This window comes from Hipposideros armiger, unplaced genomic scaffold (genome assembly GCF_001890085.2).
Source record: "Hipposideros armiger isolate ML-2016 unplaced genomic scaffold, ASM189008v1 scaffold_21, whole genome shotgun sequence".
NCBI lineage: Eukaryota > Metazoa > Chordata > Mammalia > Chiroptera > Hipposideridae > Hipposideros > Hipposideros armiger.
In genome coordinates, this window is record NW_017731371.1 from 1,023,859 (window position 1) to 1,039,405 (window position 15,547).

At 31.8% G+C, this 15,547-nt stretch overlaps 1 protein-coding gene across 2 annotated transcripts in view; it reads left to right on the top strand.

Annotated features, from left to right (window-relative positions):
- Positions 1-15,324, top strand: part of SNX2 (sorting nexin 2) — a 65,326-nt gene extending 50,002 nt beyond the window's left edge. The window contains exons 9-16 of one of the 2 annotated variants that reach the window (XM_019635398.1): positions 389-502; positions 756-849; positions 2,089-2,294; positions 8,400-8,543; positions 8,998-9,009; positions 9,747-9,827; positions 9,950-10,021; positions 11,861-15,324. In XM_019635398.1, the coding sequence (XP_019490943.1) occupies positions 389-502; positions 756-849; positions 2,089-2,294; positions 8,400-8,543; positions 8,998-9,009; positions 9,747-9,827; positions 9,950-10,021; positions 11,861-11,911 (774 nt within the window). In that variant the 3' untranslated portion in view covers positions 11,912-15,324. The remainder of the gene's footprint in view (positions 1-388; positions 503-755; positions 850-2,088; positions 2,295-8,399; positions 8,544-8,997; positions 9,010-9,746; positions 9,828-9,949; positions 10,022-11,860) is intronic. The other variant, XM_019635399.1, reaches the window with a different exon arrangement.
- Positions 15,325-15,547: the final 223 nt, after the last annotated feature.

A 15,547-nucleotide genomic window follows, 5' to 3' on the forward strand; every position in this document is an offset into this window, starting at 1 on the left:
CTAACTGAACATAGAGATTTTTTTTCTCAAGACTTTCTACTTCTCTCTTTATAAACACTTTATTTCTGCTAGCAAACAGGTGGCCACTGTTAAGGTACTTGGAAATTTCTTAACATATTTTGACCGACTGTTGTTCCATCTAAATGTAAACGTGCACAAGAAAAACAAATGGAAAGTCTATTTTTTAAGTTTTCCTTTGAGATTGTACAAGTAGTGTGTTTGAGAAATTAGATCTCACTATTGAAATGTATGAGAGTGAAGAAAATACAACCTCCTTTTTTTTTCTTTTTTTTTTGTGGGGGGAGGGGAGAGACTGTCCCTTTTGTGCCCAGTTAAACCTTCATGCTTTTAACCGGTTTGTTTGCCCTTATTTGTCATTCAATTCCAGCTGCCTAGAGCAGTTAATACACAGGCTCTGAGTGGAGCAGGAATATTGAGGATGGTGAACAAGGCTGCCGACGCTGTCAACAAAATGACAATCAAGATGAATGAATCGGATGCAGTAAGAGCTGATTTTTCGACTTGAATAATGAGATGAATTAATGAGCCCAACAATTGCATTTTAAAGCTTTACAAGTAGAAAATAGGATATTAATTTGCTTATTGAGTTTAGTTCTCAGCCATGTCAGCTCACCACCATGGTTATACATGGTTAATTTGTTGCTTTAAAACAAGGAGTGTAGCTTGCTGTTGGTAACCTAATTTATAGAGGTTTGTTCTGGCTAAATTAGCTCCATTTTTCATTTTTTTCTTAGTGGTTTGAAGAAAAGCAGCAGCAATTTGAAAATCTGGATCAGCAACTTAGGAAACTTCATGCCAGTGTTGAAGCTTTGGTCTGTCATAGGAAAGGTTTGTGTGCCTTGTTATTTATCTGTTTAACACCATGGGTTAATTCAAGCATTTTATTTAAATTTTATTAAAATGAATATTTTGAAGTTATTACAAAAGAGAGAAAATAGTTTAAGAGAATGTTTTCTGTTTCAACTTTAACAAATTTTTTCTATTTTAATCTAACTTCCACTTTAGAAGTAGGAAAATCCTGGACTTATAAAAATATATTTTGAATTTTGCACTAAACTTGTTCATTTGATTAACTCTTGCTTAAACATATTTACAGTTTAATGAGTGAAGGTGTTTTTTTTGTTTTTTTTTTGTAAAATTCATAGAAAATTTTAGTTGTAATTTTTAAATTTCATGGTAAGGGTTTTTTTTTGGTTTTGTTTGTAAAGAAGGCTTTTAATATCAAATTTCTAAAATACTAAATAAGTAATTCACTATATGTCATAAGAACAATAATGCATTTCAATAAAATACAGAAATTAATACATTTATTACTGAAAGTAGCTTGTAACAGCTTTTGTCGTTTGTACTGTATCTCTCAGGGAGTGAGCTTTGAGGCTTTTAGAGCACTTGACATAGTGCAGAGCAACGGAGGAACTGCAGGCAATATCATTGTGCCATTGGCGGTATCCAGCCCATGAGCATCTTATGCTTTATTTGATGTATCTAAAATAATCATGTTCAAAAATCTTATTAGGCGTTCTTAACATTTCACTAAGCATTGTTGCATACAAAGAAAAAAGGAATTAAGATTTATGTGAATTGTATGAACAGTTTTACCTTGCTTTCCTCCTGTTGGCTAAATAATATTCTCATAAAAATTATAGACATGTTTTCAATGACAAATAAATGTTTGAGGGCCAAGTAGTTTAAATCAATTGTAAGTGTTCCTAGTGCTTTACATATTTAAATATATTTCTTTTTCTTTCCTTTTTTCTTTTCTTTTTTTTTTTTAAGGAATAAAAATAATTAGCACTTTAAGGGAGAAAGAGGATGCAGATTATTGTATTAAATTATTAAACATAGCTCATCTTCTGGGAATATAGACAGTGGTTCTTCTTAACTTTCAGTAGAACTTTGAGCAGTTGACATTTATTCACAAGGCATTTTAATGACTGGTTGTTTTCTATTATTTTAAAATATTATTTGAGTAATTTGTGAATAGATAAAGCTTAGAGGGTAAAAAATCAATGCAATATTTTAAAACTTTACTAATGAACATTAAAAGTGAATACTTTTCTATTTCAGAACTTTCAGCCAACACTGCTGCCTTTGCAAAAAGTGCTGCCATGTTAGGTAATTCAGAGGATCATACTGCTCTATCTAGAGCGTTGTCTCAGCTTGCAGAGGTTGAGGAGAAGATAGACCAGTTACATCAAGAACAAGCTTTTGCTGACTTTTATATGTTTTCAGAACTACTTAGTGACTACATTCGTCTTATTGCTGCAGTGAAAGTAAGCCTTATTTTCCAATTTTCCTTAAACTCTTTTCACTTCAGTGGTTTGCTTGTAGAAGAATTTGGACATGTATTTAAGGGTGTAAATTTCATACTATAGTGCATCTAAAATGCTTCAAGATAATTATTAATAGCTTTACATTTTTTCCCCTATGACATGGACAGTACAATAAGCAAAACTGATATTTTTAAGACGTGTAAGGAATGCCAAATAAGATAAAATACATTTACTTATATATTTATATGTACAAGATTATAGGTAACTGGTAGCATTTGTTTGCTCTTTCTATTATAGCATGAACTGACACTACCCATTGTATTTTATTATCATTAGTAAAGCTATAATAAGAAGCAGCACAAAACCAGAACTAATTGTTGTTTGACAATATTTAATGTTGACTTTAGCATGAATTTTGACTGCAAATGTTCTGTGTATTTCCGAAATGCATTTATAGATGGGATGGGACTAGATTATATAATAAATTGTGTTATCTAGTGGTAATGTTTTAAGGATGAACAGTCTTTAATTTCTAAATGGTTGGAAAAGTAATCCAGTTAAGTAATGAAAATATTCTAAGATGTCTCCAACGTTCAGACAATTAAACTGAACTGAATGTTAATTTTTCTATCTTAAGTTTCAGAAGATACTTTAAGATCTTGTTTTTGAACTATTGTTATGAACATTAGTTATCATAGGGAGAGGGAAACTGGGAATCTTAGATTTTGTAAAATTATCAATTTTACTTGTATTTACTCTTAGATGTCATTCTTTATATTCCTGATGGTTAATTTTTCTTTCCAGTTATTTAAATATGTTAATATAGATAGCAGTTATCAGTACACTTCATTTTATATATAGGTAACTTGTGATATACAGAAATCCAGTTTACAGACAATGGCTCCTTTTTATTGTCCACTTACTCTTACCTCATTCCAGAGTTCCCACTAGCATGAGAGCTGTTGTAAAAAAAATAAAATGTAAAACCTTCAAAAAACCTGTGGGTCCAAAAAGGGGAGCTGGGCAGTGTCTGTGAGAAGGGGGACCTGCTAAAACGAGCTCACCTGGGGAAAGACTGCCTCCCTGGCAGTGACGGCCTGTCGATGTAAATGAATGTTGATCCCTCAAAAAAACAGCTTTCCTCATACAGCCTAAATCTTGCTGTATTTTTACGTTCTGTGAAATCGCAGTTAAATGCACATTTCCCAAAGCATGTTCTACAGAACACTGACACCAAAAGATGTACCACAGCCAACTGAGTTTGGGAGATAATATATACAGTATCCCTCCCTGTCTTGTACATTCACAGTGCATGTAAAAAGCTTAGAACTGTCTAGGAGTAAAAATAAAATATTGAACGTTGATCTAGAGACTTCCAAATTCATATGAACAGGAATCATTTTCCACTTAATATATTTTTACTTATATGGAACACACTTCGGGAAATACTGAATTAGTGATTCGTTGACTAAAATTGTTAAAAAACTATGGTCAGGTTATACATACCTTGAGGTAAATTAAGCTCTTTCACATTGGTTTTCTACTGAAACCTAGCCCAGGTCAGCCGCACAAAGGAGTTGAGAAATTATGGCACCAGGGTAACAGGTAATTTTGGTGGTCTTCATTTTTGGTTTGTTTTTTATTTAAAATGAATTCATTCGTATTTGAAAAAGTAATACATGTACATAATAATTGTAACAGCCCAAAAAGGTAAATTTCTTTTCTACCCTAAGGCCTCTAGTCTCTCTTTCCCCAGTCAAATGCTGTTAGATTCTTATGTGTTTTTATTTCACAGAATTAGCTATGCACACACACACACACACACACACACACACACACACACACACACGCATACACACGGTGCCAAAAAAATGTATACACATTTTAAGAAAGAAAAACCTATATTAAAATTATGCTGATGATAACCATTTTGTGTACTTCTTATAATTGCAGAAGTCGATTGTGACTTATATCATCTTTTGTTATCAGTATATATTATTACAATTTTAATACAGTTTTTTTCTTTCTTAAAATGTGTATGTTTTTTTTGGCACCCTTTGTATATGGAGCTAATCCTCTCTCTTTTCCCCTGAGTCTCTTCCTTCCTTCTTCAAAAAGGAACATACTATATGCACTGTTCTTTCCTTGATTTTTTTTCCCCACTCCATTTTAGAGAGGTCTCTGTCAGCATGTTACATTCTTTTTAATTGTTGCATAGTATTCCATAGCATATAGGTGTACTTTGAATTATTTAACCAGTCCAATCTTAAGTATTAAATATTTTGATAATAACTCTTTGGGCATAAAATTTCTATAAGTAGAATAGAATTGCTTGGCCATAGGGTATATGAATTTCAATAAATATTGCCATATTACTATGGCCCAAAGAGATTATACTTATTTGTACTCAGATCAACATATGTGTTCCTCCTTCCCCCACCCAGTGATGAAGGTGTTTTTGTATATGTTTTAATTTCTTTGGTTACTGTGAATTTAGGCATCTTTACAAATGATAAGCCATTGCATTTCTCTTTTTTTTTTTTTAAAGATTTTTATTGGGGAATTGGGGGAAGGGGAACAGAGAAGTTGCTGTCGTTTTGTTCTTCAATCTAGCTGTGGAGGACGTTGCTTCACTGGCCCAAGTTGGCACCATCATTGCCAGCTTCCCTGGCGAGGCAGATCAGTCGCTGGCTTCGGGTCGGCCGCTCTCGCTGGCTGCTGACTATACACGGTAGCCCATGGCAACCCACCTGCCATCGCCAGCGACTCACGGCAGCCCAGCTCCAGGTTGAGCTGTTGTTCAGCATCTTAGCTGTAGAGGGCAGTGTCACTGGCCCTTATATGTGGGATCCGAACAGGGGCCCTCTGGCGTCCCAAGCCAGTTCTTAACCAATGCGCCACTCGTCTGGCCCTGCATTTCTCTTTTTAATGAACTATTTCATGTCCTTTGTCCAGTTTTTTTGTGTGTTTTATTTAGTTTTAACAGTCATTCAATACTCCTTAGCCTTTTGTTTTATCTGTATTAAGATTACTTTTCTGATAATAATTTTCAAACTAGGAATACTTTGGGAATTAAAATATAGAGTCAAATTGGGAAGCTAAGATCATCAGATATTGGGGCCATAAAGAATGATAAATTTTACCCATTCAAAATATTGCCTAGGAGCCTTTTGAGCTTCTTCTTTGCTTGGCCCACTCCAGTCTCTTTGGGGTGTAATTTCTCTTCTAATAATGGGTCCTTGAGCCATCCTCTACTGCTCGGGCCCACTTCTATTTCTCTGAAGTGTACTACCTCTTCTAATAAACTGCTTTTCACTAAAAAAAAAATATATTGTGTAGGCCTGGTCTTATATACAGGAAACTCATTGCCTGCATTCTCATGTATTGGCCTTCTGTGAACCACTAAAGTAGGATCAGGGATTGGCGGTAATGCTTAGTACTAGAACTTTTCATCAAGAATTCTTACAGGGAATCCACATTTATAAAATATATAAAATATTAAAACTAACAAACAAAAAACAATAGATGGGTCCCCCAAGGATTTTCAAAGCTTCATTTTTTGGCTGTATGTAATCAGCATCCTTTCAGGATTCCAGGAACCTGGGCAGCATACTTTCAGATGCACAGAATTAGAATATGGTATTAATTAAATTAAAATTGCAGCATCAGATTTTCTAGGCCAGGAGAACTGCACCACAGCTGCAGCCTTGTCTAGCCTAGAACAGCTTGCATGCAAATGTGTACCCTAAATTGGCAGGGGGGTGGAAGTCCAAAGTGGATCGTCAGTGTAAATCTCTGTTATAGAAAAGTCTGGTTCCATTAGCGTGGATTATCTTGACATACAAAGGCAAACACTGTTATGATTTCATTGATTTTAAGATAGCATTTTTAGAAGATCAAGTATGGTTCTGGTTCTTATTTTATTTTCTAGTGTCACAATGGTAGGGGAAAAAATGAAGAAAATTAATTCTTACAGAGTTATAATTTTTTTTTTCCCCTAAAATGACCTCACTTGAGTCATTTTACTTTTACCAGAGCTCCCACATCTATACCACAATGATGGCTCTGGAATATTATGAGATAATAAATGGATCAGGGACCAAATTAGTTTAAACTATAATAGTATATCACTAAAAATGCCGGTTGATATATATTAAAAATTTAAGCAGATATTGAGATTAAAGGGCATTTTTGTTAACTTTTGCCCTGTACTGGTACATATTTTAAGTTAATCAAATTGTTATCAAACAGAGGAATTTATAATTGAAGAGCTGATATGACCCTGTTCCCCTAAAGAAAAAATTAAGCCTAAAATCTTGAATTGTTTTTTGGTTTTGTGTTTGTGTATGCATAGAGGGTAAGGGGCAAGGATTGTTTGTTTTAAATGATAGTGACTTTTTCTGAATCTGTGTTAGATTTATTACTTTTTAAATTTTGGCCAAAATTGGCTAAAGCAAAATTAATTCATAATAAATATTTTAAGGAAAGTGTTGTCTCCTAAATATAAGAAAATCAGACAAAGGGGATAGTAAGATGTACCTACTAACGTGAGAAGAGGAATTGTATGAGATGACAAATTAAATCTAGCAAAGTGGATTTAGATACCTATAGATAGAGTGCTTTGACTTTTCAGTTTGCCAAGGATGTCCGTTGTCCTGCTTAATTTAAAATGTGCACAATATTTAAGGACTCTGGGAAAAAAATACTTTGGTTTCTGGTTGATTCGGAGTTTTTAATATTCTTGCCCACATTTAAAAAAATATGCTGTATGATATAAATGCAGTTCAATTAATTTTTTTCATATTACTAAGTTATTACTATGTTCACTTTTAGTAGAAATTTTGAGTCAACCAACTACATTTATTTGTATATGTTATTTAGAAGTAATTCATAGTAGTACCTTTTAATTATTAAGCATCCACTAGGTTAAGTCACTGTGGTACATACTTTTCATTTTATTTTCTAATCCACAAATACAGATCTCATTTCCCCCCTTTTGTATTTGGGAGAACTATGGCTTATGGAAATTAAATGAATTTACCCAAGATCGGATACTACAAAGCTAGTATTTGAATCCAACTTTGATTTGTTCTAAAGCCTACATTTGTTAAGTACACTATCTACATGCTTTCCTCTTCAGCAGGTCCCTGTAAGAACATGTATTTCTTTACTGTTTCTTGATCCAAAACGCTTTTTATTTGGAATAAATGAAAATAACCTTGGTTTAATGCTTTCTAGTTTACCTAGTTTATTAATGCTTGCTTCATTTGTTTTATTAGTAAATACTAAAATAATATGAATATATCCCTAACATCAAGCTAGAAAAGGGATATTATTGTATTATTTCATCGTATCCCGTTAGTTTTCTTCATGAGACTCCTAATTACTATGTTCATATTTCATTTCTTTCCTCCATTCAACTTGCTCTTGCTCTGCCAGATCCCTTGAAAAGAAATGGTGGACTTGGTTGACTTGTTCTGTTAGTCTTTTTGTCTGTTTCTTCATTTAGTCCTGCATTTTCATCTTGTGTAGGATTTTGTTTTGTTTTGTTTTGCTTTGTTATACCCTTTTTAATTGCGTTGCCTTTCTTTTATTTGCTGTTGGTAATCGTATCACATTTTTACTTAACTTTACTTCCTGGTATCTAATGAGTTTTTCTCATTTTCTTTTTTCAATTTCTGGCATATTTCCAACACTTATTTACTTTTGATATTATTTAGTAGGAAAACTTCCAATGTAGATATGACACCAGCATTTTCCTATTGAAGAAATCTTTCTTGAAAGCATAAAACTCTTGTTAGAAATCATACTGTAACCCACATTTAAAACTCTAAAGACTAGTAAAATGGATTTTGTATATAGTGTTATTTTGTTGTTTTTTTAATTTTGCGTTCTTATATTTCATTTAATATCTGGGATTTTTGTTTTTAAGCAAAAGAATATGCAAATTTATTTTCTTTGATATTGGCATGTTTGGTATGTAAGTATTTTAGGATAGAATTCAAAAACTGGGTTTTATTGTTTTCAGTATTACAGCACTTCTAGTATTATGATAGTATTTTGGTGTTGACTGTCACTTAATAGCATTATGTCATTCACTTATAGGGTGTGTTTGACCATCGAATGAAGTGCTGGCAGAAATGGGAAGATGCTCAAATTACTTTGCTCAAAAAACGTGAAACTGAGGCAAAAATGATGGTTGCTAACAAACCAGATAAAATACAGCAAGCTAAAAATGAAATAAGAGAGGTGATTAATCAAAATGCTTTATCTCTTTACTCAAAATTTCCATGAGTCATTCATATATGCATAATTTTTCATAAATTTTTTTCTGAACCATTCAACACCTAGCTATTTTTCCATAATTTTGTGAACTGTGTTAGAATTACTTTAACATTTTGATCTTCATTAGAATCTCCAGAGCCCTTCATTACTTTCACATGATTATGGAATGGAGAAAGAAGCATACAAGGAAAAGATTTAAATTTACATTTAATTAATAATTATACATTTCTTTTGAGATAATTAATTTGATTTCAGATAATTACTTATTTTGTGTTTAAAAACAGTTCTAGAGGTAGACCTGTTCCACATTTAGCTGTCCAGGCAACATCCCCCATATATATGTATTATATATGGTATTTTAGTAAATTTGTATAAGTTTATTACAATTTATACACTTTTTTTGCCATGCTTCAATAAGGAAATTGAAGAGGTAGGACAACCTTTATATTACTAAAAGTCAATGTACCTGCTCTTTGAAGAGTATGTACCAGTGTTCTGGTTACATAGTGGGAAAATATCATTTCATAACTTAAGTCTTCAGTTATTTTATTTTAGCTGTTCCATTAGTCACTGATCACGTTTTGTTTTTTCTGTACTGAACTTAATGTTTACCGATAGGTCTTCAGTAGACCATAATTCACCTACTTTTTTTTTAATCTGCACCTTTTACCATTACAAAATTGTTTTTTAAATGTTTGTCATACAATTTTCCTAATTTAAAGCATTTCCATGGGCATATAAATTGTGATGAACATGTAGTCTTGAAATTAACTGAATATACTTGATATATTTTGAAATAATGATATAAAAAAATGAATAAATTATAATCTCACATTGCTAAATTATTTGATAGTGAATTTTATGCTCAGAATCATTTCATCTATCTTATAGTTAATTAAGTGATGGAGATTGAATTCAGTAAGTACTAGAATATCCTAATCTAGAGTAAATCTGACAATGAAATATTAATGGAAATTTGGCTGACACTGCATCTCTACTACTAGAAGGTTAAATACAAGCTTGAATGATGCTAAATAGGCTTTGCCAGAATTGTGCTTTCTCATGGTTTTAAAGCATTACATTAAAATAAATGAGTGGTCATGACAGCTCGTTCTATAATTTTTTCCAGACGAGAATAAGAAATTTATGCATTTTTGTTTTTGTTAGTGGGAGGCAAAAGTACAACAAGGAGAAAGAGATTTTGAACAGATCTCTAAAACGATTCGGAAAGAAGTGGGAAGATTTGAGGCAAGTATAATAATTTCACATTTTTGTTAACAATGTACTCACATTTTGTTGTGATTTTTGTGGAAAAATCAAATTTAACTTTGTACTAATGGACCTTTTCTCGTGTATTATACTTTTAACAGAAAGAACGAGTGAAAGATTTTAAAACTGTAATTATCAAGTACTTAGAATCATTAGTACAAACACAACAACAGGTAAGCCATTTTTTTTTTATAACTTACAACTTACAAACTTCTTCCAGAATTGTTTTTTGGTATACTTTTTCATTTTAAAGATGATAATCAATGAAATGAGCTTTTAAACTTAAGGAGTCATAAGACATGAAGTAGAGAAAACCAATAACAGCAAAGTTTAAAAATTGTATTTAAAGTAATTGGGAACTCTCAGGTCCTTTTGCCTTAACTCTTTCTCTGCACTAGGCTAGATATACTTTTCCCATTTTTAGGCTATGGGAAATGTACTGGACAACTTTTCCTTTTCCCTGTCTTCCAAGTTTTCTTTCCCTATTGATCGTACCTGTTTTGAGTAAATTCTTACAGTAAGTTCTTCTCTTCCGTAAAAGACAGAACTTAAACTAAAAACAAATATTTTAAGGTTTTTTAAAATAGTATTGATTTTGATTTTATTTTATGTGGAGTTATTGGTTATTACCATATTTTGCCATGTACAGTGCACACTTTTTTGCCCAAATTTGTGAGGGAAAAATAAGGATGCGCATTATATGTGGGTAGTACTAATTCCTATCTCTATAAGTGTTTTTACTTCTTTTATTTATGCTTATGAGTTAAAAGTGTAACTCTAGAAATAAATAACGATATCTGTATGCAAAATAATATCCTGGAATATAATAATCGCTTTTGTTGAACTTAAGACAAACTTGCAGTGACAAAGAGTTCTTTGCCTTCTATGATGCGTAAATGTCATAAATTTATTATCGGAACATAAAATTTCTTGTACCTTGTATCTTTTCTTGTGTTTTGTAATTATTTGTTAACATACAATTTCTTGTACCATAATATGTTAAAAAATAAATGCTAAACTTTCTTTATAATATAAAAAACAAGTACCTAAATGTAAACAAACAAACATTTGAATTAAAAATTAAAAGATTTTTTCCCTGAATGTTTGGGCCAAAAATGTAGGTGTGCATTATACACGGCAAAATACAGTATATGCCACAAGTAGAAGACAATGGCTTTCATATTATGTTAAATAAAAGTCTATAACAAGATAATAGAGTTTTTTTCCTATTTATTTTAATATAAATTTGAGTAATCCATTAATATAAATTTGAGTAATCAAATTATTAAATGTCTTGAATAGAAGGATTTCTTCCACCAATTTTAAAATATGTTGATTACAAACTTGTCTATACAATTGTTTTAATTAGATGGTGACATATTTTCAAATTATATTTAATTATTATTTTAAATACTTAGTTCATAAAGTTAGATTTTTAAAATATAACTTATATAAACTTGTATTTAAAGGAATTGTTACAAACATAACTTTAGTTTATCCTTCAATCTGTTCTCTGAACCACCCTGGAAAAATTGGCAACTACTTCTTTCCAGTCTCTTTCTTTCTTGCCCAATGTTTTCTTTCTCCTTTTTTTCTCATTCTTTTTGGCTAGCAGTAACATAAAATGTGAATATCCTCTGAATTAGGAGATGTTATCACTTTATATTGGAAAAGTTCATTGCAGTTTTATTATTTAAGGTAACCTTATTTAATTTACACTAATCTGTTTCTGTATGCAAATTTGCATAAATCAAAAAATCTTAAGTTTTGGGGTATTTTAAAAATCATATTGCTTACAGCAAAAACAAATTAGCCAGGAGTAATTCATTTAAATAATTTACACATGAATTATATTGACAAACTTCAGATAAGAGAATTAAAATGATTCCTTTAAGAACCAGACTTTAGTAAATGTGAATCGCTATTAGCTATTTGTATAGATTTTTTTTAATGCTCTATGGGATATATGCATATAAATGACAAAAGGGTAATGATATGTTTATCATCCACAGCTAATAAAATATTGGGAGGCATTCCTACCTGAAGCCAAAGCCATTGCCTAGCAAGATTACTCCTGTTAAGAAGACCTTGGATGTTTGTTCCAGTTATGCTGAATTCCACAGTGAAATCATTTAAAACCATCTAAATAAACCACTATATATTTTATGAGTTACATGTGGGCTACACACACACACACACACACACACACACACACACACACACACACAAAACGCACGCACGCACGCTCACACATTCTGACATTTTGTTACGAGCTGCATGTCCTGACCTTCTTTGAATTAAGTGGACTGTGGCATGACATTCTGCAATACTTTGCTGAATTGAACACTATTGTGTCTTAAATACTTGCACTAAACAGTGCTGCAAGGCCAGACAATTTTACAATGTTTTTTTCTTTACAGTGTGTTCTGTAGTGTGCTCACCCTCTATGAAGTGAATTATCAATGCGTTGATTAATGTTCAGTTATACATTCCTGTACAGAAACTATGATTTTGTGATTACAGTAATAAAATGATATTCCTTGTGAAGTATTAGTAACAAATTATTTGGGTATGTAAACATTAGGGATCTTTTAAAAGCATTTTTAACAGGAAGAAACTTTTTCTTCTAGATGTATATAGGTGATGCTATGATACATTAATTTTTTTAATTGATAGAAAAAGCTGAACTCTTTCATCATTAAATAATTAAATGAAGCTTAGGTGTTCTTATGAAATCATCACAAACCAAAGAACATTCATCTCTTGATCCAACTCTAGGGAATGCCCTTGTCTTGATTGAGTAAAGGAGAGATTAATTGTCTTTGTTTTCATCCAACCCTATTATATGTGTCCAATTTAAGAAAAAATGTATTTATGTGATTCTGTTCAAGTCTTACGAATTTTGATCATCTATTATCTTCAAATTCCAAGGCTGCATATATTTATTTTTTGCCTTAGTTTTCATTTTAAACTAAATATATAGATCACCTGTGGTCATAATTGACAAAAAAATGGTAGCATGCTAAAATACCCCATGAATAACCAAGGATAACACAAAGCAAATATGAAGAAAAATGAAATTTGTTTTTGGCAACATTCTTACCTATTCTGTATCCTGTTTAGATGACTATTATCTAATCCTTGATACTGGTGAAAGCTTAACTTGTGACTGGCATTAGAGTTATTTTCATTTTTAAGATGTATTCTTAAAGATATCCCACTTCTCAAGCTTAACAACTAAATCTCCTCCCAGAGGAGTAAGATATGGTATGTGTAACTGAGTCCTCTCTAGAAGCCTACTGGATACAATTAATATATCGGGTGTCCTCAGGTATGTTTGCTCCCACCACTTATTTTAGTTGAAATGTTAAACCTACTGTAGGTATTTATACTCCTAGAACCCAGAAGAGTACCTGACACAAAACAGGTTAATAATAAAGACTTGAACAGGAAAACAAAATCTTGGAAGATGCAAAATAATGTGTGCTCTCTTAAGAAGAAACTGAAGCAGAAATAGTACAGCCTTCTATTGTTGCTTCTATTGGAGATACCTTAGAAACTCATAATGAATAACTCATGGTAATCTATATATCAGATGCTATCTTGCTTACCCATTAATATTGAGCAAAATATAGACTTACTGGGAATAGTTTCACTACAATGATATCCTAGTATTATATCCATAGTTATATTATTTCCAAAGACAGTTTATATATATATAGGATAATAACTGTTCAAGCCAAAATCTTTCATTCCACAGTAATTAGAACATTAGACCATTTAGTACCTCCAAACAAAATAATAAATATTTTCAGTCTTGATCAAGCTGAAGAGAGTAACAGACCAGGACCCCATTCCAGATTTCATTCCCCTTAACAACCTTTACTAAACGATAAGGACTCTGTTGGAAATTTCAAGTAAATTATATGAACCTCAGATAGCTATCAACATTTTAACAGGATTTAATTTCTTCAGCATCTGCCAGTCTCCACCCATCAATCTTCACATCTCCTATTCATAGTACTAAAATACTTTCATTGCAAATAAATAGAACAAAAGCTTTAATAGTACTGATAAAATAATTTTTTAGTTATATAGATCTGAATTTAAATATTTCTTTTTTCTTTAACCAGATAAAAGTTAAAGAAGGACTAAGGCAGCATAATACAGTGGAACAAGCTGAACTTGGGGTCAACATACATGTGTTCAGTCCTGCCTTTTGTCACTAAGTTAGGTATGTGACTTTGGGCATATCACTTAAATTGGTAAAACAAATATAAAACTGATTTTTGAAGTGCCTTTCTACTTTAAAATACTTTTGTTTAAAATACCAAACTTCAATATAAATATTATTCTATTAGAAAATCAAATTCTAATCAAACTGCTTTCTTATTAGCAAAGTCAAACAAGGCTAGAGAAAAATAAATGTATGTAAAAGTTATTTCTAAGACATAAAAGAGTAAGTTTTCTTGCTTGTGTTTTTTGGTGAGCTATTTTCAACTATTTGGCTTGTTTTATACATATATACCCTTGCTTCATTGTTGCTATTCTTTAAACATTTTTATTTTATTATCCAGCTCTAGTAAAGTTTTACAAGTTCCTTGTACAAATTGTTTCATACATGTTTTTTAAATATAAAATAAGCCTCGTAAAGCAGGTTTCTTTAAAGGAAGGACATCAGATGAGTAGAGAAGGAAGATTCCCTTAAAAATGCTTCTTGGTATCAAAGTGAATTATAAAGACTTCTATTTTTCTGTTTTTAAATAAAGCATGTGACTAGTTACAAGGCTAAATGGCTACTTCACTTTTCTTGTGGCTCCCTGCATGGACAGTCACGTGATTAACAAGAGTCAAGGAGACAGCAGAAATTCAGTCACAGTAACTACAGGTAGGCTGAGCAAACATCATTCTGTTTTAAAGGAAGGGATGTCACTGGTAGTGAGGAAGGAAGATAAACCTGTGAAAAGGAAGTCCAGTCATGGGTTGGAACTTTGGAAGCATTTCCATAATAATATTCTGTAGTCAGGAAATGTGTATGTTATGCTAGCTCTCTGTGACAGTCTGTTTCAAAGTATTGAAAAAAAGACAATCATAATCCCCTTCCTTATCCAAAATACAGAATCAAATAATTATAATTCCTATCCTTCACAGTGAAGGATATGGTTTCAAATAATAAGGAAGGTAGATGGTTTGCCAGACAGAAATAAGACGAGGGGAATTATAAGAGTGATGTGAATAATTGTTGATTACTCTGTCTTTGTAATCAGGTCCTTGAAGAGAAGTCATGGTGATCTGTGGATGAGGGCCTTAGAGTTTAGATCCATAGCAGTATAATGGAAGCCACTTGTATAATTTTAGTTTTCTATACCCAATTTTTTTTAAAGAGTAAAACGTAAAATTAATTTTAATATTTAACCCAGTAGCTCTAAAATATTGTAACATGTAATGCAATATATTAAAAATTATTGTTATTTTACATTCTGTTTTTTGTATTGTGTTTGATATCCACTGTGTATTTTACACTTTCATCACATCTCTATCTAGACCAGCCAACATTTATGCAATCAGTTGTCATACGTGGCTAGTGTCTATTATATTGGGCAGTGGAGGTTTAGACAGTGTCTGTGGAAACAGAGTAAGTTCAACAGCTAGTTCGTTATTTACTATCCCAAACTCGGAAGAATGGGAAGCTAAATAAA